This window comes from Eleutherodactylus coqui, unplaced genomic scaffold, assembly GCF_035609145.1.
Source record: "Eleutherodactylus coqui strain aEleCoq1 unplaced genomic scaffold, aEleCoq1.hap1 HAP1_SCAFFOLD_28, whole genome shotgun sequence".
NCBI classification, from domain to species: domain Eukaryota; kingdom Metazoa; phylum Chordata; class Amphibia; order Anura; family Eleutherodactylidae; genus Eleutherodactylus; species Eleutherodactylus coqui.
The window spans coordinates 554,138-582,089 of record NW_027101783.1 but is presented as its reverse complement, the minus strand read 5'-3'; the positions used below and the strand labels follow the sequence as shown (position 1 = coordinate 582,089).

Genomic DNA, 27,952 nt, shown 5'->3' with positions numbered 1-27,952 from the left:
GTGACGCGGTCAACTCCCAGTTCACAGCAGCATGGCGTCCGTTCGGCTGGAGTGATGACGTTGCTCCTGCGCTAGGCCTGGGCGGAGCCGGGACGCCGCTGAGCGCCTCTCAGGTCGCTTCTGTCTTTCTCTAGTCGCTGACGTGCACGGGCGAGAAGGGGGCGCCATGAGCTCAGGCTGGCAGGAGGCCGCGGCCCAGCAGGCCGAGGAGGTGTCTGCCCGGCTGAGGCAGCTGCTAATCCAGGGGCTCGGGCTTCTCCGCTCTGAGCTGGGCCTGGAGCTAGGCCTTGAGCCCCAGCGATACCCGGCCTGGGTGTTCCTGGCGGTGCCAGTCTCTCTGGGGCTCTTCCTCCTCTTCCTGCTGCTGCACTGTGCCAGCAGCCGCAGCGCCCCCAGCAGCAAGCGAGTGGTTCAGCATGAGAAGGAGCAGCCAGCCAACCAGCTCCGCGCCCCGGTGCCCAACAAGGCGGTGAAGGTGGAGGAGCCCAAGAAGAGGAGCAAGAAGAAGGTGGCGGCGGACAAGGGCAAGGTGAGACGTGTGCCCGTGGAGCTGACCCTTTCACCCCTGACCTCTGGGAGGTTACACAGGGTCACGCCCCAAGTCATACTATCCCTGAGCAGGCCATGACAGCGGGCGCCAAGATTAGGGAGTTGTAATGAGTGCAATTATCGGAGCTGGCGGGACCTCATGCCTAGCCGAATAGGGGGGGAAAATCGCCAAAAATGGCACATTATGATGCACATCCGCAGCGCCCCCTTTAAACAGGACAGAGGTCTGCAGGTTTGGTGCTGTCAGCGAGTAAAATCCACGTGCGGCGGTCCCAGCGAGTTGCTGTGTAGATCATGTGAGGAAGGGACTTGTTGCTGCTTCGCACAGTCGGGCGGAAGTCGTACATGCGGGTGTTGTCATTGGCGAGTAAATCGCGTGCGCAGCAGAATCCGCGGCAAATGTGGCGCAGGCAGATTCCACAGGATAGGTGGTGTCATCAGAGGGGGTCTCACTGATGAGACCCCACTGATCCCTAGAAGGAGGTCCTGTGACCCCCCCCCCCCCCCCCCCCGTGATGGAGCAGCGGTCACACATGCATGGCGCCGCTGATCCATTCATTTGAATGGGGTTGTTGGACATATCACAGCGCTCGTCCGTCTCCGACTGTCCCATTGATGATGAGTGGAGCGGCACATGTGAGACCACCGCTGCACTCTGTTGGGCAAAGGAGGGCATGGAACCTTTGTGCTTGGGATCAGTGGGGGGCTCAGCACGGAGACCCCCAACGTTCAGTCTTTCCTAAGGCTGCCTGCAGACGAGCGGAAATCCCGCCGCGGGATTTCCCGCGGGATTTCCGCCGCTGAAAGTCTGCATAGGAGTGCATTACAATACGCACTCCTATGCAGACGGCCGCGGTTTGGCCGCGCGAAATCTCGCGCGGCAAACAAACCGCGGCATGTTCTAATTTCCTGCGGGGCACGCACTCACCTGGCCGCCGGCTCCGGTCTGCGCATGCGCCGGCTGCGCGGCAGCCGGCACATCAAAGAGCCGGGGCCGCCAGGCGCGGGTGAGTACGCGGTCGTCCCTGCAGGCTCTGGGGTCGGATCGTGCGGCGAGATTTCTCGCTGCCGGATCCGACCCGCTCGTCTGCAGGCGGCCTAACCTATGGTAGGTGAAAACTGTCACTTTTGGGACAACTCCCTTAAGACACTCTAGTCTAGCTCTGCGCTCTTAGACCGCTCTCTCACTTCCATGTGATTTCCGTTTATAAGGACAGTTTCATTGTCGCACCACAGACCACCAATGAGTTCCGTCCTCCTATAACAAGGGATGGTGGGGCACAATCTGCATGTGTGGGCACGGCCGTCCTGTAGCATCCTATACCCAGGGGGCGCTGCGAACAGTCCGATCACACTATGTTGTAGAAGAGGTGGCAGCGCTGAGATCGCAGAGCGCCTGTGCAGCCATGTGTCTGCCAAGAAGTGCAAGTTGTTAACTTCCTGTCAGCAACACAAAAAGGTTCCCCTTTGTAGTAGCGGGGCTTTCCAGGAGCGACGCCATCTATACTGCAGGGTATTGGCAGGGGTCTGCAACTTGGGACCCCCACGATCAACTGATTGACACTTCTGCCTTCTGTGGCAGCATGTAAAGCACTGTTCTGAGTAGCTTTACTTATAGGGGAACCAGTTGCATCCCCACAGATGCATAAATTAACTTCTGGTGCCATTAGGGGGCGTTACCGGGATCTGTGTCACATATTTTTCATACTCACCCGCTCCCACGATCCAGCGCTGTCACCCGGGGGGAAGTCCGCCCGGCACAGGCGAATCTGACTCTTCGGAATCCCATATGTCTATAGGAGTGCCGCGCCCAGACCCTGAAGAGTCAGATTGTTGTATGCCATGCAATCTATACCATGTGACTGCGCTGGATTGCGGGGCGGGCATGAAGAGTACTTATACCCCGCCGCCACCGGCTTCCTGCCCCCTAATGGCACCATAACTATATAAACTATTCAAAGCATAGCCGGCGTACAGGTTTGACCAAATTATTGGCTCCCCCTCTCTTCACAAAAGACTATATGGCTGTAATAGTGGCACACATTCAGAGGGGTGAGGAAAGTGTTAATGGTCAGCGACATGTGGCAGAGCGTGTCTGGTCAGTCATGATGCCAGTGACCTGGAGATGACCGCCACCTTACACCCAGCAGGGCTGTAGTTGTCAATCCGGGAGATGGATTCCACCATTCATGTTGTGTGACCTCATCAGCTGTCAGTACCCCCATGTCACCTGAAGGGGGCAGCGAGGGCTTCTCACAGTAGGGATACAAGCTGTATGTAATGGGGGGTTGGCAATCAGACTAGTGGCTGTGAAATGCAGCAGTATGATGGCTGATACGGCCTTGGGCCTCATTCACACGGGCCGCCAACTAAGGCCGCCTGCACACGAGCGGGAATCCCGCGGGATTTCCGCCGCTCAAAGCCTGCATAGGAGTGCATTACAATACGCACTCCTATGCAGACGGTCGCGGTTTGGCCGCGCGAAATCTCGCGCGGCAAACAAACTGCGGCATGTCCTGTTTTTGTGCGGGGCTCGCAGAGCCTCGCACAGAAACGTCACTCACCCGGCCGCCGGCTCCGGTCTGCGATGCGCCGGCACATGAAAGAGCCGGGGCCGCCGGGCGCGGGTGAGTACGCGCTCATCTCTGCAGGCGCTCGGGTCGGGTCCCGCGGCGAGAATTCTCGCCGCCGGATCCGACCCGCTCGTCTGCAGGCGGCCGAAGTCATCGGTTGGGGTCCGCCAATCTGTTACCCACTGTGTGCACCACAATACTCGGGGATCATAGTGGAAGCATCTGCACCTACCTGTATTTTGTCTTTATAATCTCTCCTGCGGATGGTCCGTACAGCTCGCCGGCGAACATGCGCGCTACAGATTTAACTTTTTTTTTTTTTTTTAATTTTTAAACCGCAGAATACATTTTTTTTTTTTTTTTTCTCCCCACGAGTGGAAAATCGCAATTGCTGTCCGCTGGTGTGAGAAGACATGCGGCTGCTCTATTGGTTTGGATTTGTGCTGAATGCCATGCATCGTCCTCATGGGAGACCGTCACAGATTCCGCAGTTCGAACTCGTTGGTGTGCAGGCGGCCCAAGGGGGTTGCTTCACCGACTCCCAACCCCATCTTGAAACAGTTGGTTCACAATAGCATACACACGACAGAGCGTTGTGCAGAACGACTGGCGAATTCTGCAGGAGAGCAGCTCTCTTGTGACGAAGATGGCAAGAAAAAAATGGTAATACCGGGCGGTCGTAGGCGCGGCGTGCGTCAGGAACACCCTCCTAGTTATGAGCATTACTGTAACGGTGCTTGGGACGGGGGATTGTTGGTGCCTCCACTTAACAGATTGCTATGTCATCTCGGGCTTGTAGTGCCATGCCCGCGTCTCGTCAATTGTGGTAATGTGTCTCAGAAAAGATTCTCCTCGTGGCATATTGTGCCACGTCGGGCGCTGAGACATTCCATTTGGTGACTCGCTTGAACCTCGGGAAAATCTTCATAGTAGGCCGTCTTCCAGTAGCGGGCAGACTTGAGCAACCGAGAGATTCAAGCCTGGGTGTTCCAGCCTCACGTTTGACACTTTCGCGTCCTTCCTTAACCGCTGCTCGTCATGACCGCATGACCGTGCCTGTTCGCCACACGCTTCTCGAAGGCCTTGGTGACACTTTTGTGCGTTCCTACCACAAGCAACTTGAAATCTCACATCGAGAGAACGTTATGTTATAGGGGCGGCATTTGGTGACATGGCGCCGTCTGACGGGTGCTGACACCTGGTCGGTGGAAGAACTATGAGCGATGCTATAGATAAGGCATGGCCTCCGTTTTTGTATTATATTCCACTTTTTCTCTGACTTTTTTTCTACTGCACATGTAGCGGGGTGTTACCAATCATTTTTACATGATACTCGTATGTTCTGGGTAGTTCACGCTGTTCGGGGAAGACGCGATCTATAGCCCTCACTACTGCTTGTACATGGCCTATCTACGTAGTGACACTCGAGAAGGTGATAGGAAAGAAGTGACAGTTGGGTGTCACCCAGCTCTCCTACATGGTGAGAAGAGGTTTGTTAGAAGTTGTAATAAGCTGCCAGATGAGGACGGCCGGAGTTTTATTTCCCGGTGTCGCTCTGTATAGTATAGTCTGATGCGTGCCCCTTCACGGTACGGCAGAAGCCTACAGTCAGCATTCCTACAATCACGGCTAGATTTAGAAAGCTGTTCCCAGTCTTGTGAAATGTGTAACACCATCCAGCGCTCGCTATGTGACTTTCACTAGGTCACTCTCTCCATGCTGCAAAGTGTGATGAAAGCAGAGTATTTCACTAGACGGTGCGTGCTGCTGCAGAGCGAGAGAGACCGGTATCCGAATACGTGCAGCGCCGCTCGCCGACAGTTGTCAATCACTCTACTATCATCTTTTATTGCCATGTGCAGCAGCTGTATATGCAATGGAAACATGTAGTATATCCCCTCAGCAGGTGCCCTGTGGTCCACAGTAGTACATTGGATTTAAGGGGAATCTCTTGCACCCCCCACAACTTCTGTGATAGGTGCAAGGACACTGATATTTTTATCTCCGTTCTCACTTTCACTCCTCCGCATCCCTTCCCCCATTCACATCCAACAACTGGTGGGTGGATGATCAGTTGTCCAGCAGTTATTTCCATCGGCTCCCCCATACATCAGACTAGACTGAATATTCTTGTGTTTAGGGAGGTAAGCCGCAGCTGGACAGATCTGGCACTGGCTCATTCATCTCTTGGGGAACAAGCAGATCAGGTGTTGAAATTCAATGTCCCCAAGCTTGCTTTCCTCCAACACTTGTGGAGGAAAACTTGAGCCGCCCCCGCACCCCCATACACATCAGTCATACAGCACCATCGTTATCGGTGGGTTCAGGCCACTCACCTATGGGGGCCTTAAAGGGGTTGTGTGGATTTAATAAAAAACATTAATGGGCATCAGTTAAAAGAAAAGCAAGTTTGTGGTTTTTTCATTTTTATAACAGTTATGGTACAAGACTGATGATACACACAGGCTGTTAGATGAATATAAGTTGTGTGAAAAGTTAGTGTCAGTGTCGGTACTTTGCAGTAATTTGATACTTACTGCCTTGTCATAGGTACCCTTCCTGACCCCCGCCCCGTCTGCAGGCCTCTTTAGTCAAGCCAGAAACCTACTGCACACTGATGAGGGGCAAAAACCCCAAACAGCAGTCTGTGTATGGTTATTCTGGCTTTGCCTTACAATTCCCAGTCATTGTTACAAGACTTGTTAAAAAAGCTGTTGACTAGCAAGAATGCTGCCTTCCAATAGGTGGCGCTGCAGAGATAGATATTCCATCTTCCCATATAGATGCTTGATGTCTAGTTGTCTCTTTTAATCCTTCTTTTTTTTTTTTATTAAATGGATTGTTTAATGTTGGCCACTTGTTTTGCAGCCCAATGGTCGGCCAGTGGAGCTGAGTGAGGAGGTGGTGATCCCCACAGTCAAGAAAGAAAGTCCAAGACAAACCCTCGACGCAGAAAAGAAGAACGAGAAGGTGATTTCTTTTGAAGCCTCTTTGGTTGTTTTTATATTGCCATTTACATTCTGACCATAATGAACCACTGGGTCTAATGCCATAAAACATAATAACCGCTTCTACCAGGGCAGATCAGCTTTGTCTCCTCTGAAAATTCGGGCTGGTTATGATTCTACCATAGAAGAGGGTGCACAAACAGCTTCTCCATATAGAAATCATCATAGACACCACCAAGTGTACATTTTCAGAGTTTTTTTTTATACTTACAAGCCAAGTATATTAACCCCTTAGTGACCGCCTATATGCCTCGGGCTTTAAGCTTGTACATGTTTTTTTCTCAAACAACTTTATTGGAGGTTTGTACAGTACAATATAAGTTATAGAATCGCCTCGCTGGTTGTTCTCCATTATGAAACGACGGATTAACAGAACAGCCACACTGTGCAGAATAAAAGCAAAAAATGGGCAGACTTATTATATACTCTCAAAAGAGAAAAGTCATGTTGAGATAGGAGCGCAAGGGTCGCCTCCCAACGTCTATCCTACACGCAATCCTCATGTAGTAAGCAACCGGGGATCTCCAAGAAAGTAGACCAGGCTTGCCAAGTTTTAAGAAATGGCTCTATTTTATCCTGGCTGACAACTTTTGGCCGTTTCTACCAAATATGTAACGTCTATCCCAGTTAATTACAATCTCTAAGACAGTTGAAGTATTTGGGGAGACTTCATGGATTGTCGGGGGGACTAGATAAGTTCTGTGTAATATCCTACATGTTTCAGCTACAGTAACTGATGGCTGGCTTTTGAGATAGAACAGCAGTGTTACCACCGAGGTAAAGAGCGTGGCGTAAATACATAATTAGATTCATGCTAGTGTATAGGAGGGACATCACTCCTGGTTGAAGAGGGGATCTTGTTCTCTGGGAGGTGGTGGCTGCAGAATTGGGGCCCAACAAAGATCGGAGGAATCTGTATATTTAGGACAATTCTGGCCTACAGTGATGCGGCATAGAGTATTGTGGGGCTTGAGGAGCTTATATAGTGCAATAATGTCAAACATCTGTCACACCACCAAGGGAACCTATCACTTAGTACTGGCATCAAAGGCTTGGTTGGGGATAAAAGGTAGTAAAGGCGGAAGACATCAATGAGTCCTTGCACAAGAAAGAGTGGGCTGATCTCATCTCTTCATAGCGGAGGGTCATTCCATTTATATAATGTATCCCAGGAAGGAGTGAGCTTGATGCCTAAATATGTAATCTAATGTGGGGAGCCTGAAACCCAAAATAAAGTTCTATTAGTTTCTACGTCTTTGAGGGGGACATTATGGTAAAGGGCTTCCATTTTGTCCATATTAACAATCTGAATACATCTGCAAGGGTCCAATACTGCTGTTAGATTTGGAAGAGGGGTGAGAAGGATGTCGTCTGCGAAGAGGCTTAATTTTATATTTCCGCTTGTACTGGCAGAAACTTTTGGGTTATTTCTATTAAGGCAGGCCGAGGGTTACATTACCAGTGCAAAGAGGGCAGGGGACAAGGGACATCCGTGGCTTGTGCCCCTTCATATAGATATTGAACTAGAGCAAGGGAGTTTTAGTAGCACAGAGGAGTAGAATATATGGATCGAAGGGCTGTAATAAAAAACGCAGATATTCCCAAGAGAGGCCATTAAATGCCTTTTCGATACCTAGAGCAGAGCTAGGACTGTCAATGGGATCTTGTAAGATATGGATGGGGTTAAGGCTTCTCACGTTATTTGGGGCTTGTCGAGACGTTATAAGGCCCACTTGGGTGTTGCGTAGAAGCGAGGGAAGAAAACCATCCCAACAGGTGGCTAGTATACGTGTAAGGATTTTGTAGTCTACGTTCAGTAACAAAATTGGGTGATTAGTTTTTGGGAGTAGTATGATCCATGTTCAGTTTTGGGATGACTTATGCGGGTAAGAATTCATCGGACGTAGCTTTTACAGATAATATATTATTACAGAAATATATTAAAGGGCGAAAAAGGGAAGTGGTAATTTTCATTTTATAATAAAGAGCCATCCAGCTGTCTGGGTCAGGAGCTCCGCGTGGCCTAAGATCCGCTTTAGTCTCCTCAACTTCCTCCTCAGCGATGGCTTGGTTTGATTGTAAATTTTGGTCCATTGTAAGTTTTAAGACTGGATCGTTCTTCAGGAACTCGAGCGGAAGGAGTTTTTTGGGGTTTGTGTTTAACCCCTTCCCGCTATAGGGTGTACATTTACGTCCTGCAGGGTCAGGGTATGTACGAAGGAAGATTATGCGGTGACCTCCCTTCATTCAGCACGGCAGCTATTATCCATTTAAACGCTGCTGTCAATTTTGATGGCGGCATTTAAGTCTCCCTGCGACGAGATCGCATTTAGCCGTGCGGATGTCATGACAGCCAGGGGCCTTCTGAAAGGCCCCAGGCTTGTCTTGGCAGAATTCCTATCAAGCCATTCCTGTGGGGTTGCTTGATAAACTGCTTGCTCGATCGTAGTATGATGTAATGCTACAGCGTTACATCATACTGCAGGAGCGATCAAAGTATCGCAAGTTTTTGTCCCCTGTGGGGACTAAAAAAAGAGTGCAAATGAGGTCAATAAGGGGGAAAAAGTAATTAATAAAAAGTTAAAAAAAAAAACCCTTTTGCCATATTTACAATAAAAAAAACATCTAAATAATAAAACAAAAATCCATATTTGGTATCGCTGCGTTCGTAAAAGTCCGCTCTATGAAATGTATGATGAATATCATCTGGGGGAAAAAAACAACAAATACGCTCTTTTGGTCACCCTGTCCTTAAGAAAAAAAAAAAGCAATAAAAGACTATCAAAAAGTGATATGTATTCCAAAATGGTACCAACGCAAACTACAGGCCGTCCCGCAAAAAATGAGCCCTCTCAACTGTCACTAAAAAAAGTTATTACGTGCAGAAGATGGTGGCAGAAAATAATAAAAAAAGTATAGTAGTACAGCAAAAAAAATATAAGTTTAGTATCCTAGAAATCGTACTGACCCATAGAATAAAGTTATGTCATTTTTTTTTTTGTTGCAGTTTGTGGCCATAGACACAAGATGCACTGAAAATGGTCGAAGTTTGTTGTTTTTGGTTTTTTTTTCCATTTTACTCCACTTAGAATTTTTTTTAAACGTATTTAGTACAGTAAATAGCACCATTGAAAAATACAACTCGTCCCACAAAGAACAAGCCCTCATACAGCTACGTCAATGGACAAATAAAGGAGTTACAAATTTATTTATTTATTTTAAAGGGGTGAGGAAAAAACAAAAATGGAGGGAGTGGGGGGGGGGGCATGTCATTAAGGGTTAAAGAAAGCTTTTGAGGTGCAGGTCCACTTCCAGATTTAATGGCGTATACTCCTATTAACCCCTTAACACTCCAGGGCATATATTTGCGTCCTGGAGTTTCGGAGTTTGTTTGGAGGGGAATCGAGGGTCAATCCCACTCAATACAATGCGGGTGCTGGCTGTTTCTTTTAGCCGACACCCGCCCACAACAGCTCTGATTTAGCTGTGCCACTGATTGGAGCTGTTAACACTTTAAATGCTGCTGCCAATTATGACCACAGCCTTTAAATGCCCTGATCGATGTTTGGGGGGTCCCATACTGTTTCCCCCCCACCCTCCCGTGGGAAAAGCTTCCAGGGCTATCATGACAGATTGTCTATTGAGCAATGCTTGTGATATGACTTGATTGATTGCCTGTCAGATCGCGGTATAATGTAATACTATGGTATTATTTTATACTGTACGTGCGTTCAAACAAGTGCAAGGTATTGTCCCCTATGGGGGTAAAACAGAAAATAAAGTCAACTTAGTTTTATTATTAAAAAAAAGTGTAAGGTTTAAAAAAAGAACTATATATATATATATATATATATATATATATATATATATATATATATATATATATATATATATATATATATATATATATATATATATATATAATCTCTATCTATCCTAAATAAAAATGTTGTATGGCTGTGTCCATAAATGTCCAATCTATACCAAAGTAACGCATTATTTACCCTTCAAGTCCTAAAGGCCCTCTTTAAATACCCACCTATTCCCTGCAGTGAGTGTAAAGGCTATTTAAGTCTGTTTTCAGCTGCCCATGTTGCAGAGAAACCTGAAGCATTACAGAGCGCCTCCCAGTCAGTACGCAGGTAGCGGCTGTATATTTATGGGAATTTACTTTTTTTCCCGGTTTTATTTTCTTAGCTAAAGAAAAACAAAAAGAAACCAAAGGCAGATGCGAAACAAACACAGCCATCATCCAACCAAGATAAGAAGGAAGCCGAGGAAGGTGAGCTGTAATCACTTATTGGACCGACTTAAAGTGTCATTTAATGATTCTCCACAGTTAAAGGGGCTCTGACTTTCATCACAATGAGTCTGGAAGTGACACATGCCAAGGAAATTCTCACCGCATCTTACTCGTTGGGACTTGAATAATGACCCTTGTCATTCACCATCATTTGCCAGTTTTGGCAGGACATGTGACTGACTCTACATGAATGTCTTGGGTATTACTGTTTTCAGAAGCTAGGAAGATTATGCATCACTTGTGTCACTGAGTGACATCCAGAGCACAGCGGCACTTAAGGGCCATTTAAATAGCTTGATAATCGGACAAGAAGATTCACCCGAGTGTGTTTGGTCTAATTATCAGTCTGTATGAAGGTGCACCCCATCAGCCAATATAGGAGTAAATGTCAGCAGTACTTCTCTGCATGTAAAAAGGGGATGTGCTGCTGAACATTTGTACTATCGTTCACCTCCATACCTTCTGAATCAGTCCATTTAAAGGGAAGGTAAATAAGCACCAGACTTGTTGGTTGGTGCCTGCTATCGGGGCGTAATCTTGTAATATACCACACTCATCCACACGGACAGCGGCCCAGTGAATGATTATGGTGGACCAGAGTGCAGATCCCTGACAATTGACTTATTAACCTATTCTGAGTGTAGGTCATCAGGTCAGACATGGAAAACTCCTTGAAGAAATTAATTGGCACAGAATTTTGGATGTATAAATGGAAAAGATTCACTTTAACTGAGAGATTGTGCAATAACTGTTAGGCCGTATTCATAAGGGAGATTTTGCCGCACGAGTTCTGTCTGATTCCAAGATGTACATAACGTGTCCTGGAAAGGAGTCCGTTCATCTGAATGGGTTGTTTCACACAAGCGATTTTTCTCTGACTGATAATGAGTTAGAAAAATTGCATTTCCTATTTTTGTGCTATTCTTAAAGAATCGACCATTACTGCAAATGGGTCTCAGTCGCGTGACATGTGATTTGCATACCATTGTGATCCGTTAACGTTGTTACTATAGTGACCATAATATAATATAATATATAATATAATTTATTTATTTTAGTGCAGAGCAGTGAAAAACTGATGCAAATGTTGCATGAAAGTTGTATTGAAATTGCACATGAAATGCTCAGTTTTTCACTAACTAAATTTGCTCTCGACTGTGTGAATGCAGGCCAGGCTCACACAAACATAAGATTACCGCGTATTCGGCATGTGCTGTACGCTCATGTGATATGCACTGATTCGCAGGCAATCAATTACATTGGCTTACCCAGTTCGCTGACATTAGCCTGTAGGAATTGCAAAATACAAAAGCGCAGAAAAAAATGCAGCATGTTCTATTTTGCAACGTAACAGATGCGAGAGAGCCATTGTTCTGAGTGCGTAATCAACGGCGCCCATACCCAATTATATTGGATATGGGCGATGTGTATATGCACCGCTGGGAAGCGATGATGCAGGAAGTATAAGGGAAAAAGAGAGCACAGGTGGACTGCGTATGACAGCGTGTGTGAGATGCACTGCCATGTTGAAGATACTTTCGCTGTCATACGTGGTGATAGGCCGGGTCACGGACGGCTCCACTGCATGAAAAACAACTGCGTGACTCACACCGCAGTTTATGCATACAGCTGTGTGAGCCCGGCCTTAGACTGACTTTTCATTGAAGAATGGGTGGAAATAGATGAGAACTTAGTTACATTATAGATATTTTATAGGAAACTGGGAAACCAAAATAAGCAACAAGGAAAAAAGGCAACAACGCAAACGTGACAAAGGAGCCGACGCTGATGTATCTGATGCCACCACTTCAGTGGTTGAAGCCTTCACAGTTCTACCAACCCAGTCTGCGAACATCCGAAAGTCTAAAGGTGACACAAACTTTGTCTTACTTTACTACCCAGAGAACTCGAATTCTAGTTCAAAAGATTGATTCTTGTGAATTGGTTAGAATTATAATTATTTTCATTTTTGCTCTTTTAATTCTCTTTAGAGAAAATGATTTTATGCCTAAACGCTGAGAGAACCAATTTTCCGATTCCTAGGTTGTCTTAGATGAGAATGAGGGATCCCATGTGGTAACTATTAGCTTGAGTGGAGAGCAGTCGCAGAGAGCACCTCTTACTATAGCGATCCGGCTTGTCCATGCATCACAGTACATTGCTTTCAGTGGATGCCCTGTAATACCTTCTCCCCGAGGTGGTATTGCAGGGAATTGAATACTTGTCATCAAGTTCTCAAGACCGGTTATAGCTGACACCTTGTAGTTCGATTACCATTGAGGGACCTTTCTAACAAAAGGGCATTGATCAAGGTTCTTGTAACTCTCAATGTATTAATACTAAGTTAATGAGAGCTAAATGCCCTCTGCTGTAGAACAATACAGCGTTCTGTAATTGCAGCATTATATAGATGCACGCAGCCCATAATTGTTAGCAGTTTCCAGGTGGAATCAGTTTTGAAGATTTTCCGTAATACTAAATTTTACATTTTCTGAAAATACCATATTTTCCAGAAAATAAAACACTGTCGTATATTAATTTTTGCATCATTGAATGGCTATGATTGGTTAATCGAGTGCCGACTTTCATTGGCTGAGCATTAGCTTGCTGGAGGCGGGGTATTCAATTTCCGCTACCAGGAAAAACTGCTCTGTCGGCATGCAGCAGCAGACACCAGCGTGAGGATCCGAACGCTGGCTGCTAGCCAAGTGTTATAAGACACCCCCTAAAAAAATGAGACTCTGCCTCTTGGGGCAAAAAGTAATATGACAGCGTCTTATTTTCTGGGAAACACTGTATTTTCAGAAAACGTAGTATTACAGAAAAATATCTTCAAGTCTTCAGCGCAGGGACCCTGAACACCGGCTGCTAGGTGAGTTTTTTTATTTATTTCTCATGTAGTGTAGCTAGGGCTTATTTTTTGTGGAGGGCTTATATTTCAAGCTTGCGCCCCCCCAGAAATCGGGGTAGGGCTTATTAATGGGGAAACACGGTTGTTTTATGATCTGTACAATGATTATATTTAATGGTTGGACAGTCCCTATTAAATACTCTTGTACTTCTGCTTATTTGCCTCACACATTCTTTATACTGTTTGTCTATCTACCAGGCCCGAGTGAAGCCTCTGCACTGAATGGAAGTAGTTGGAATGAGAAGCCAACTAAAGTGATATCCTCCCAGATAGTGGAAGAAAAATGGGTGCCCGTTACCAATACGGCAGGCAAGAAGAAAGCTGAGCCTTGCACTTGGAACCAGGATACCGTAGACTCGAATGGCAAGGAGTGGAGCGCACCGTGGAGTGAGCGTTCAATCTTCCCTGGAATAGGTAAGCGGTCCGTCAAGAGGTGTTGGAAAGGAGATTCTAGGCTGAAAAGAATTACATACAAACATCTACACAAGGTTTTCCCTGAACTCTTCCTGTCTCATACTGACTGCTGTGACTTGATATTACTAAACTTTTGGTTTCTTTGTCAGCCACATGGTCCAGTGTGGATACAAGACTGAACTCATCGGAAAAGAGGCCACCTTTCTCCACCATCGGATTAAGTAATTCTGTTTCAGGTATGTTTGATTCTTCCAAATATTAGGGATTTTATTGCTGGTTTCTTTTCCTAAGGTTTAATGTGCCATTTAAAATATAAAATTAAACTCCTTTCTGAGCATTGAATGACTTCTAGACAATCAGTTTCTCCTGGCATTAGTCCTCTTGGCATCACACCAGAAATGCGTCTGCAGGTCGTTTACCTGTCAGTGTACAGAATATAGCATACTTCAATCCTTCAAGTTGAGAAGGAATTTTTTCCCTTAACCCCTTAAGGACCAGACACTTTTGGGATTTTACCCATGTGGTGGTTTTACTGCCCTATTTTTTATTTTTAGTTTCATTGGGGGTAAAAAGCTAACAAAAAATAGCTTTTTTTTTTTGTCAACATTTATAGTTTTTCTTTTTTGTTTGTTTTAAAATTGGTATATTTACGCTAAAATAAAGTACCGGAACGGGTTCCTCATCTTGTTTCGGACAGTTTGATATTGAATATGTATGGTTTTGGATTACAGGGCACATATGGCGACTGTTTTGGTTGGTGTCGGCTTTGGGTTATTTTCTTTTTTCTGTATATATTTGAATTTTATTATTTTATTTTATTTTACTTATTTATGTAGTGTGTGTTTTGTTTTTTTTGTTTTTTTAACTATGTCCCCCATGACATTATATAAAACCTCTGGGGGGACATTCACATTTTGAGGGTTTTTTAAATGTTTTTTTTTTTTTTATATTTGACATTTTCCCACTGTAGCTGGGGCATCCATAGGAGCCCTAGTTACAGGAATAAACATCCCCTGTAGTGACAATAGTCACTGGCAGAGCTGATGAGGGTTTGCTGGGGCCCTGTAACTCTGCTGTGCCAGGGGATCCCGGCGGTCACGTGACTGTCGGCTCGCGTAATGAAAGTTATAATTCCACTTTGACTTCTTGTAATGAACAGCTGACAACCTGTCCTGCGTGATTGCAGAACAGGGGCTTTAATCCCATGCTTAGCTGGAATTAAAGCCCAGGACCAAGTGCTGTAAATTTACAGCGCTTGGTCCTTAATGGGTTAAATGGGGAAAACTGGCTTCTATCTTATTAAGGTTTCTTTTCCCCTTCCTCTGGATCAACATTGGGGTTAATAGGCTGAACTAGATGGACATATGTCTTTTTTCAGCCTTACAAACTGTTACCATTACTATTCGCTGCAAACGTATACAGGAGCCTAGGAGTCGGTGTGGAAGGCATGCACCGGGGACTTCTGAATGCTTGTGGTGTAGTATTTTAGGATATCCAAATTACATTTCTGCATCTCAAATCTGTATGTTTAACCCCTTTCCTCCTAGTGCTGTAATGTGATTTGGTCATTCCTGTGAAGTACCCTATTGGTACGATGCAGGCATAAAGGTTGTGACCGTGCCATAACTTGCAGCTGCTGAATATATTATGCAACTACACCCTGGTCCTTTCAGTATTCATTGAAGATACCAATTTTAGCAGTTTAACCCCTTAGATGCAATTAATAACCACACCACCGGAGGAAGGGGGTCTCTGATAAGCCTACTGGCGCTCCAGTGACATGGCAATGGTGTGCTAATGCCCTCCTCCTAAAACTAAATGATCCATACATTATATGTGCCTCCTAAATGGTAGCACTAAAATCTCACAGTAAAGTATAAGCCTTTTAGCTGAATTGACAAAAAGTGTGTTTTTGCAGCGATTGGGATGGAGGGGATCGCTGTAATCTTAGAGCTCAGACTATGCTGTGTCTTTAAAGGGTTAAAGGGAACATGTCATCAACTATAAACTTAGCTATGGTGCTTATAGTATAGGTGATGTGGAGTCGGGGGAGCCTCTTACTCACCTGGTTCCTCTGCACACATCAAGCACATTCCCATTCATCTCGGTGGGAGTGTGCATGTACAGTCTTCTGAAGAGTCGAGCGTGTGGGCCAGCTTAAAGTGGATGACAGGATCCCTATAAATTGTTTAAAGGAGCATTCTCCTAAAGCAGTTCGGTTACCAATAGAGATGAGCGAGCCAAGCTCTTCTCGAGTAACTGCATTCTTGTCCGAGCGTGCTCGCTCATCTCTAGTTACCAAATAAAATCCCTGCAATAGCACTCACTGTGGTAAAATAATAAACTGATCCGTACTTGCCACTCCTCCGTCACCGGGATCCAGCGCTGCAGTCGCGGTGTATGTTGTGATAGCTGACATCAGTGGAGGTCAGGTAACCACTACAGCCGATCAGGCTCCTGAGTGCCATGATGCCAGGAGAGCCAAATGGTAATTCTGCATCAGTTATCGGACTTCAGTGATGTCAGCTGTCATAGCCGGGCTGCAGCACTGGTGGATCCTGGTGGTGCAGGAGGGGTAAGTACTGCTCAGCTTATTTTACTACAGTGAGTGCTACTGAAGTGGTGTTGACCGGTAACCGGACAACCCCTTTAAACCCAGTACTCAAGCTTTATAATGGAAACCGTGTCCAAACTTTTTCGGGACTGCACCTTACAAATTGTAAGCGCTAAAATATTAGTGGTTTTATAACCTGGCGCTAAAATCGCAGTAAGTTGTAATATGTGCATCTCGGTAATTTACTGAAGAACTGCTCTCTTGTCCTTATTTTAAGCTTCAGTCAGTGAACCTGTTTCACAAACAACTGATAACCAGTGGGAAGTGACTCCTACAGAGCCCAATGTTGATGATGAATGGTCTGGGCTGAGTAAGTGTGAACTTTATTGGTTTTCTCTCACTGTAATAAAGTGTAAGCCCCGTTTATATAGAGAAACAATGATGGTGCAGGATTGTGCACAACGGGAACTTCTCTAAATATATTTTGCCTGTGGCCAGATGCACACGAGCGGATTGTGCCTAAAAGATTTGTGCGCACTCAATATGTAGAAACTAGAACCCATTGATTTCAGTGTGTTAGTTCACACGCATTTGTTTGGCATGCTCAGTTTGGTCGCATTAAAATATATGCAGTGTGATCTATTTTTTTTTTTTTCTGCGCATTTGCACAGTAAAAGAATCTTTTGAACTTATGAAACTTTTGGCCATTTCAGTGGCTGAGAGCATCGGTGCATGTTTTTCTGCCTGCACAAAAAGTACAGTAAAATACACCAAGGCGAGTGCAAATACGTAACACCCATTCGCAAGCATGCCTGAACTCGTGTGAATCCAGCTTACGGATGATGCTTCTAAATAGCTGCATGGACCACCGGTCATACTATTGGCTGGCCATGTTTATGCATTAAGAAACTGTCCTACAGCTCTGATTCCATTTGATACGGGAGCCTAGGAGACAAAGCAGGATGCTCTGTCTCCCAGTGCAGAAGTGTGATCGGCGGACAGTCTGTCGCTTCTTGAAAGCAGCATCTGCAAGGCAAGTTATTTAGAAACCCTATTACTGTGCACTATAATTGTTGTTCTATTTAATTGGTGCTACACTTTAAAGAAAGCCGAATACTGCCAGCTAGATTACAGGCACCATGTCTGTTACTTGAAAACGGGTTACATTTACACAGGGGGCGTAAGGCGTACTCGCCAAATTTCTGTTAAGATTAAGGCTTTGTTCACATCGTTTGCTGTATTCCTGCGGATGCAACTGTACCACGCAGTATGCATCTCGTTTCTGTGGGAAATAAAAGCATAACTTGCACATGCTGTGTGATTGTATGCCACGCTGCATTAGGCCCACAGAACTTACTACATATGTTTATCACATACGCCTTCAGCACTTACCTGGTATGAACAGAACTTAGTTTTGTAAAAAAAAACTAATGGAAACGCATTTTTGCTTCCCTTTCTACAAAAATAAAACTTTGCTGCTTTGCAAAAATAGCTTTAAAATCTATTTAATGGAGTTTGACATAAAATTTACTTACAATTTTGTATCTGCAGACGGTCTTAATTCATCTGACCCTAGTTCTGACTGGAATGCACCAGCGGAGGAGTGGGGAAACTATGGAGAAGAGGAACCAGCACCAAGTGCACAGACTGAGGAGCGTGAGCAAGAAGTCCCTAAGGTAACTTTTATCAGTGTGAAGTGGCACAGATGTGGAAATGCTATATATAAAATTGTGGTGTTGTATAGGAAAGTGCAGCATTACATGTAATGTGTATGTGACTTGGACTAGATTAATGAATGACTTGTATTGTTCCACACAATCCATTGTCTCCATTTTAGGGTCCATTTACATGGCACGAATGTCGGGCAAACGATGCCCGACACTCGTCCCTGTGTGTCCGCTGTCGTGCTGTTACATGGAAGCTAGTAGTCACAGAGCAGCCAGCAGGGGGGCTGCATAAACTATAGACGATGAGCTCATCGTTCAGTGTAAATGGCGGCCGTTCAGAACTGAATGGCCGCTGTATTAAGTGATTGGAGAGGGGCAGGGGAGCGAGAGGAGAGAAATTTCCTGCCTCCCTGCTGGCCGCTCTGTGAGCGAGCCAGCAATACTAGCTCTCATATGACAGTACGGGAGCGCAGACACACAGGGGCGAGTGTCGGGCATCATTTGCCCGACATTCATCCTGTGTAAATGGGCCTTTATGCATGACAATTAGTCCATGGAAAAAACGTCAGTATCTTTAGGCAGTGTCGAGAATTAACATTTGTCAGATTAATCTGGCAGCAGCGTTTTAGAGAACGGTTACAAGTTTCTTTGTACATAACCCAGGTGTGTTGTGTGTTTGGCAGGTTTCCGATGAAGATAAAGAAAAGGAAGATCTGGCTGCTCAAACTTCTGCTAGCAACAAAACTAAGAAGAAGAAGAAAAAGAAGAAGAAGCAGGGAGAGGATTCTGGTTCTCCCACACAGGTACCACTACTGCAGTTCATCTTTCAGAATTTTATCACACTAATCTGTCCATTTGTATTTTTACAAAAGTATGTCTGAGAGATTAGTGTATTGGTAGCTTGAATTTTTCCCTTTTTAAAGGGGTTTACTGAGCAAGGTCATCAATAGTTAATCACCGGGGACCCGCGATCACTGTCAGTGCAGTGGGGCCAGACATCATAGAGCACAGAGGCGGAAGTGCAATCGAGGGTTTCACTCTCATTGAAATCAGTGGGAGCTGAAGCAACTATTACACTTTTATATCCAACCTTGATAGCTGGCCTTTGTTCCCATTTATTTTAATGGGAGTGAACACCACCTCAATGGCGCTTCTGCTTCTGCCCACTGACTGCGAGCCTGGTGATCTGCGCATTGCTGGGGATCCTGAGTCGGAGGTCCCTGGTGGTTTTTAACTATTGATAACCTATCCCGAGATTAGCAAAGTACAGATATTACCAGCAGCACAATATAACAACCACTCCTGTGGTGGGACCCTCAATAATGCACCAGCCACCTGGATCCAGACCTAATCCGCAGTCAAATGTAGAAAGTGAATGTTGCAGCATTCCTGGGTGTAGAAGTCACAAAAGTTTCCTTTATTCTTCCATAACAAAAAATATATACAGGTAGCCTGTATGGGAGAATAAAGGAAACTTTTGTGACGTCTACACCCATGAATACTGTCATATTTACTTTATACCCGAGATTAGGTCCTCAATAGTTTTTGCCTGGAAAACCCATTTGTAGTAAAACAAAGAACTTGGTAATATCTTATTACAGAAAAGTACCTTGTTCCCCACTTAACAGACTCCTCTGCGCGCCACTGACTGATGCACTGACTGCTTTTTCTCACTTCACTTGTAAAATCATTCTTCAGTGAGGCTGAAGGTGGATTTTCAGCTTCACTGAGGAGGCAGATTAGAACTGCGGGCCACAGAAAACCATCTGAAGCTGCTCTCCTACAGATATCGAACTGCAAATCTGATGGCATCTTGAAGGAAATACATGCTAGATTTGGCTTTAACTTGATAGTCTCCTACCAATATCCTGTTGACCTTTGTTACCACTACAGCAGTCATGTGTCAGCATGTCATCAGTGGAGGGCGGGAGATGAAAACATTGAAAACATCGGTAATAGAGTATATTGTGGTTTTTTTTTTTTTTTGGTTTTTTTTTTAAAACCATTGAGTTTTGTAGCGGATTTTGACTATCTCTTTGAAATTAATGGGTAAAATGCATGACAAATCCTAGATCAATCCACAATAGAGGTTGATGTGCTTTGGATTTAAAAATCCACACAGCAGGTCACGTTCTGCATGAAAACTTTACTCTGCGTGAGGATGGGATTTGTTAAAGCAGATCAACCAGTTTAAAGGGGTTGCCCACCATTGTACTATTAATGACCTATCATCAATAATTGATTGGTGGTGGATCCACCATTACGGACCAACACCAATAGAAACATTGCAGTACCAACCCAAGCCGCTGCAATGTGTATGTGGCTGTTTGCTTTTGGCATTATAACGGCACTGTGCACAAGCGCAGCAGGCCAGCAAACAGCTGATTCTCTGTTACTCTGTTTGGGTCATGAAACCTGCGCTCAGGCCAGGGCACTCATCTTTATTAGGCCTCTTGCACACAGGTGGGTCGGATCCCGCATGCGGGATTTCCGCAGCGGAGTTTGACCTGGTGCCCAGCCGGTGACCCCCTCCCCTGTGTACCTGTCTGATACCTTCTGTCCGGCATTCTGTCGCCCATGTGCAGATGACGCGGATTTCGCGACGCTTCCTCAGTGCACACTGCGGAAGTGCCACAGGACGGCTTCCATTGACTTAAAGGGGTTGTCCCGCGCCGAAACGGGTTTTTTTTTTTTCCAACAGCCCCCCCCATTCGGAATCCCACTCTGGATTTTGCAGTGCAAATCCGCCTGTGTGCAGGAGGCCTTACAGATGTCTAAATGCTTCCTTAATGTTTGAGTGACAACAGCCTTATGTTAAATGTTTGTAAAGATGCGAACAAATGGTCGTTTCATGACATCTAGTTTCACTGAACATCGGCTAGTATTCTCCATATTCAGCTTGATCACTTCTCATTCTACATGTTGTGAAAAGGAACTAGAATTGTCAATGGCTATTTGGTGATATTTTATGATGCCTTTTCTCTTTCAGGAATCTGAGAACACACATGAAATTGTCAATTGCAAAGAGGATTCTGTCCCAGCTTCATCAGCTCCTGTAATCCCCACCGGAGTTGCAAAAAGTAAGGAACTGAAAGAGGTTTCAAAGGTATGTTCACTGCACAACTTCGTCATAACCAGTCTAAAGTTGCATGCAGCATATTAAATCTAGTTTACATAGTACTTCTGGCTTCTGCTGTAAGGGTAAGAACTCGGTGTAGGTAAAAGGTAAAACTTTTGTTAAGTTGTACCTTGTATGGTCTTCTCTCCCTTGTATACAGGCCTAAAGTGAATCTGTTTATAATTAAATCGAGCCTTTGGGCTTGGAGAAACAAAGATGACTGCACCGCTACTCTGACTACCTGATGCACTCTGTGCATTAGTATGCATCATTAATCTAAGATACTACCCCACTGTCCATGTGAGCTTCATGTAGTCTCAAGACTACTGATGTATGCTAATGCACAGTGTGCATCAGGTAGTCAGAGAAGCGGTGCAACCATCTATTTCTTCAGAGCCGGAGGGTTGCTTTAAGAAAGCACCAAAGCATTAAGAAGTATAGAAGAGAAACTCTCCAAATTTCTGCTGCTATTTTAACAAATGTGTTATGGTACCCATCTAATAAAGTGGCAGTGACTTTGGATAGAGCTATATTTACCCTTTAGGGCTCTTCTAGCCGTTAAAAGACTATGGCAGTTTTCTGGCAGCAGTCACCATGACTTTTTTTTTTTTTTTTTAAAGGGGTTGTCCCGCACCGAAAGGTGTTTTTTTTTTTTTTTTTGCATAGGCCCCCTGTTCAGCGCAGGACAAACCCAAGGGATGTGTTGAAATTTAAAAAAAAAAAATTTTACTTGCCCAAATCCCCTCTCTGCAACTTCTTCCTTCTTTTCCTCCAAGATGGCCGCCGGGATCTTCACCCACGATGCACCGCGGGTCTTCTCCCATGGTGCACCGTGGGCTCTGTGCGGTCCATTGCCGATTTCAGCCACCTGATTGGCTGGAATCGGCACACGTGACGGGGCGGAGCTACGCGATGACGCGTAGAAGGGGGCGGGGCCAGAACGCTGCTCGTGCCCGGAACGACCAGAAGGGAGAGACCAGACCCTTCTGCACAAGCGCGTCTAATCGGGCGATTAGACGCTGAAATAAGACGGCACCATGGAGACGGGGACGCCAGCGCAGGGAAGGTGAGTATATAACTTCTGTATGGCACATATTTCATGCACAATGTATATTACAAAGTGCATTAATATGGCCATACAGAAGTGTATAACCCCACTTGCTTTCGCGGGACAACCCCTTTTAAGTGCACTTTTTCCTTTCGGTGGCATATGGGGAAAGCTGTAGTGTGCGACTATATTGATGCCTGTAGCTCGACATCAGCACACTCGTAAAGGAGTCTTCCACCATTTTTTCTATTGATGACATATCCTCAGCACAGGTAATCAATAGCTGATCAGCAGAGGCCCCACTGCTAGTGATCTGACAGTGGTAGAAGTAATTAGTACTGTCCATGTTGAAGTGGCCCAGTGTGGTGAAGGCACAGCTCCCATTAAAATCAGTGGGAACTCTGCCTGTAGTACCAGACCAGTGCTGCAATTCATACATCGGCTTCTGGCGCTGCCCGTACGGACGGTGGGTCTGAGGATCCCAAACGGTAGGCCCCTGCTGAGCGGCTGTTGATGACCTGTCCTAATGGATGCTCCAGTGGTAGGTTATAAACCACTTTAAAGTGAATTGAGCAAAAAGGTACAGCTGATATTAATATCTGCTGCCATCTGTGCATCTGCTCCATTTTAACCAATGAGCTGGGAGAAAGGGTGGATGTCTTAATAATATGTGAATGTCATGATAGCTGAAAAGCTGTTACATGTTAGTGGTTTATTTCTGCATATAGATATGTAATTGCTTTAAATTTGTTCTAGAAACAAACTGTGCAAGAAAAGCGCCTACATACTGTATTTACTGAGGCTCCTGTGTCAGCCGCTCATAACATTTCTGAGAAGAGCCCTGCCCAAGCGCAGCAGCCGCAGGAGGCCAACGCTTCGGCTACCAAGCAAAATAATGTGTCTCCTCCTTCACAAGGTAATCTTCGACTGCTCTATTCACTCTCCTCCTCACATAGTCATGGGGTAAGAACCACGGACTTCATGGGTGCTCCAGTGGTGGGACACAAACACTTGGGCCTGTAAATAAGCTAGGCAGATGTTACTCCAGTGCAAATGAGATTGTTTGAAATTGTGCACATTTTGTAAAGGAGTTGCAAAGGATTAGAAAGCCATGTCTGCTTTCTTTCAGAATTGGTGCCCCACCTGTCCACAGGTTGTCTGCTACTGCAGCTCAGTTCCATTCACTTTAATGCTCCCTAGCTGTAAAAAACCCAGACACAACCTATGGACAGGTGTGGTTTCTGAAAAAAGCAATGTTTTCTAATTCTGTACAACCTCTTTAAATGATCACTACCTTTTAAATGACTTATGATTATGATAGCTAGTGTGATAACAAATGAAAGCGCGTTTTACTTTTACCTAAAATGATTTTTTTGCTGAAAAATCATGCTAAAGCGCCAGCCACTAGAGATCTTCCCTTTCCTCTAAACTTGCTGTCAATTGCCTGCTGTCATCTGTTACTGGAAATGGCCTGACAGCGGAACACAAAGTGGAAGAAGGGGATGAGTTGTCATAATTATTGAAGCCTCTGAGAACATACAGAGAGAAGGAAGGAATAATCAGACATTATATTGGAGTTAGTGGTGAGTTGTTTACTGCTCCTCACATTTCCACTGCGCAGTACTGCTGTACGCTGTCCGACAAGACGATTACATAGAAACATGAGCTGAGCAGCAATGAAGTGCAAAAGATTCTTTACCTCATGAAAGGAAATTTTATTTGCTCCACATAAGACAAGCAACGTTTCGGACATCTTAGTAGCTTTTGTCAAGCTGTTTAACATGCACAATACAGAACCAATATATACAGGTTCCCACTAATCGCAGGCAATGTTAAAAAAACATCCATTCCCAGTTGGAACTCATACCCAGCAGTAAGAGCAACAGGTGTGTGGCAGAAGATAGTGGTGAAGAACAATGCTTCAATGTTGTTGGTCAATATGCACTGCCAGCTATGTATGTGTACATTTGTGAGGTGTCCTTTTATTGGAGTCTCCACACAGGTGTGCAGCTGTCTCACAACCAGCTACAAACTGCCAGACTGGGTACTGGTGTATCCATAGCAACTGAGGCCACAGAGGTTTGTGGGGAATGTAGTCCACTTGTAATCTCTCGTTCACTGCACTGGGATGAAGGACCTGTGATAACATCACCATCATGTGATCCGGCTCTGCTGGTTTAGGACCTGCGATGACGTCAGTGTCATGTGATATGGGTCAGAGACCATGTGACTGATCACACAAGGGTGACATCATCACAGGTCCTGTGAGCACATGGCTGCTGTCATCATGTGATCAGAGGGCTGAGCATGTGAAGCGCACACACACACACACACTCACGGACAAGTGGTCGTTAGCACTTTGTCAGCAGCACTACCAATCAAACATTGCTTTTCATGTGTGTTACAGCCAAAAAAGCAGAATCTGCAGTTCTCTGCTCAGACTATAGAACACACCACAGCAGATGGGCTATTCCCACCAGTCCTGAAAAAACTGAGAATCAGATGTACACCCTGCAGAGAGGGAAATGCAGGATACAAGCCATATTATGGCAAGAAATGGTGGTATTCCTCATGTACATTGCAGCTTATCCGTAAAAGCTTGGTACATTTTAAGACTTTCTAAAATCTGACAAGCCTGTTCCTAATCCAAATAAATCTTATTACTTTTCAGCTAAGTCCGAAGAAAGTTGGGAATCCCCAAAACAAGTGAAGAAGAAGAAAAAGGCCAGAAGAGAAACGTGATTTTCTTTCATCACTGGAAAAACATGTTCAGACACTCTTGAAGATTATGCTGTATATGCAATAATTTGTGAACATGTACAGAATTTTATAACGTCTGCATTTTTAAAAGTAACTGCTGTCAATGTGACATCCCTACAGGCAGGAGGGGGGAAAGTAAAGGAACTCAATATCTACGGACGCGATCAAGACCTTCCAGCAACAATGGAATCGCGCAGAAGATCACGTTGTACTTGCCAACTGAGAACTTTTTAATTTGATATAGAAGAGACTTCAGTTCCTGATTTTACTAAATGGTGACCTGTTTACATTCATCTTGTGCCCTATCTAATCTCCGAGAGAGTGGAAGATACGCAGGGCCATTCTGTGAAATAACAGTTCTGCCATCTCATTGACACTCTCTCTCTCTCCTCATCGTCCGTTTTAATATTGGTGGCTATTGTCATACAGTAGCAATGTGCCAGCCTGTAGTGTTAGGGATCGTTTCAGGAGCATCATGGGATGTGTGAGCCATCAAGCAACGAATAAGAGACTAAATTGTGATCTAGTGAATGTATGAGCAGTTCCTATTCCATTCTTTCTTTTCCTTCCTTGGCTTTACTAGAATCGTCGTCCTCTTACTATTTTGTATTAGCTTTTCATGGTGTGTCCCCTTTTTTCCATGATACTGTTAATGTCCCATAAAACGTAATAGTTGCACTCTAGCCATACATAGTCTGGCTACTAATCATGTTTTCAAGGATGGCCGTTGATAACCAAGCAGTATCTTTTTCTTTTTTTCTTCTTCTTTAGGGCTACCATTGGTAATTGATAAGGCAGCCATTTTTGTCCCATACCGTGAGCTATACTAGGTTATATGTATGGGCGTTGTGGCTTAAGACAGCTTTAATTGACGTTATCAAGACCTCCAATAATCAGGAATGTTTTTACTGCCTTAACCCGTAGTGTTCATGAACAAAATTAGTGTTTTTATAATGAGACATGCATAGTTTCGAGAGTAACTCTGCCCCCCCTTCCTACCGAGCTCAAAACCTGTCAAATCGTGTTCATTTCTAAAAAAAAAGATGCATGTGGGTTTCATCAGAATTTACAGGCAACGTAATGACCTTTATTAAAATCTCCTGCTAACTTTTGTATCTGTACATTGTGCATGGTAAGACGGACATTGTAAATAGCCTTACCAAATGCTCAGAGGGCAGGAAGTGAAACTCCAGGACAAGTGCGGATCAAGATAGCCATGTCCTATTTAAAACACCTAATCCTACAATGAAAACCGCAGCATAACGCACTTAACCAACGCTACTGATCAACCGTTCTATATAATCCTGCTGTATTCTGTTCAGCACGGTCAGCCTCCTTGGCTTCTGGAAGAACTTTCATGCACTCTGAATAATTTCAATTGAGGGATCACTAGCAAATGCCATCACTTTATGAACCGTGGGGAACCAACCTGAGAATGAAGGGGGCACAGTGCCAATTCGGCTCTGCGGCCCCTTCAATGATTGATCCCTACACAAAGGCACTTCCAGGCATCCGACTGTACAGGAACTGCAGCCAGCCGCATTCACTTCAATGGAGCTCTGCTGTGGTTCTGCACAGTCCTAGTGATATACCATCACTTTAAGATAGGAAAACCCTAGTAAAAGGGGTACAGGATTTGAAAAAAGGGGGTCTTTTCCAGCTTGTATTGCAGCTCTCAGACCCTTTTTGGCTTGACACAAGCAGTGATGCGGTTTTTGAAATACAATCGGCCGCTTTAATTCACTTTCATTAAAGAAGCCGATCAGGATTAGATAAAAAGGAAACTGACACCTACCTGTTCACTGGCTTAAAGCATGAAGTGCTTAGTGCCACAGTGATGCCACTAGTACCCAGTGAATAGACTGACTGCATAGATGCCTTTACTGATTATTGGCAGTGGATCAACTTTAAGATTTTTGAGTTTTTGTTTTGTTTTTTTCCTGGGCGGAGGGAGGGGAGATGATCCCTGGGAAAAGGATTCCTAATTTTTACACAAATGTATTAAATATTAGAGAGAATTCCAGTTGCAGGAACATGTCATATGTTTACATGTTCAGGACATTTTGTTTAATTCAGTGATATTTCTAAGTTGATTTTGTTTAAATAAATCTTGCAAATCCATCATGTGGCCTGTGGTCGTGGGGTTCACGGTTTGTTTTAGATCTTCTCTATGTATTTTTAGAGTGGTCACGTACCTCCATAGCGCTGCCTATTGGAAGATGACTTCCCTATAACGTCAGTTTTTCGACTTTACAAAAGCCTGTTGAAAGTTCAAGAATTGACATATAGGGAAGTCTCCTTCCAATCGGTGGCGCTGTGGAGCTACTTGTCTATACCCTATCTGCATTTTCTTCCAAAAGGGAGAATTGAACTCTGTGCTCTCCTCAAGGAGAAACCTTAGCACCCACCCAAACCTACAGTGTTCATAAAGAGGCTTTAATGTGACCCTCTGGGTCTGGACAAGCAAAGATGACATGATGCACTCTGTACACTAGTATACATCATTAGTCTGACACTACACCTGCTTTAATTGGACAATGCTGGCCAGTAGGAGCAGCATGTAGTGTCTTAAAGGGGTTGTCCGGCTGTGACAAACACACGTACAGAGCACTTTGTAGTATAGTGTGTGCTTTGTAAATGAGCCTTACAGATGATATATACTTACCTGAACGGGTTCACCCCTCCCCCTGGATTTTTCAATCTGTTGTCCTTGGATACAGCAAATCTAGCCAGCTCCATTCTTTTGTGGTGCAGTAGCGCTTATAAGCTTTTCGAGAACGCGTGCCTAATTTGTTGCACAGTCCATTCAGAAGTCCGGAGCTAAAGCTGATCCACAGCGGCGTCCACCAACCGACTGTCGTCAGCTGAAGGGTAAGTGGGGGATCACCATTACTACTGGGGGCAGTATTACTAGTGCTGCCATGGGGGGTGGGGTTGGGTGGTGTCAATATTACTACTGGGTGCAGTATTGGCGGTCACTATTACTACTCCTGGCGGGGGTAGGTGGTGTCACTACTGGGGTAACTATCGGGGGTTACTATTACCAC

The 27,952-nt window shown here is 44.9% G+C and overlaps 1 protein-coding gene across 2 annotated transcripts; it reads left to right on the top strand.

Annotated features, from left to right (window-relative positions):
* Positions 1–27,026, top strand: LOC136591283 (protein LYRIC-like). 2 transcript variants are annotated; one of them, XM_066588502.1, is made up of 12 exons: positions 1–529; positions 5,991–6,092; positions 10,328–10,412; positions 12,150–12,302; positions 13,543–13,758; positions 13,908–13,994; positions 16,590–16,682; positions 17,864–17,988; positions 18,663–18,782; positions 20,969–21,085; positions 22,902–23,061; positions 24,817–27,026. In XM_066588502.1, exons 1-12 carry the CDS (start codon positions 167–169, stop codon positions 24,885–24,887), a joined length of 1,692 nt encoding a protein of 563 aa, XP_066444599.1. In that variant the 5' UTR covers positions 1–166; the 3' UTR covers positions 24,888–27,026. The 2 variants fall into 2 exon arrangements, with proteins under 2 accessions (XP_066444599.1, XP_066444600.1); XM_066588503.1 differs by lacking the exon at positions 16,590–16,682.
* The last annotated feature ends 926 nt before the right edge of the window (positions 27,027–27,952 follow it).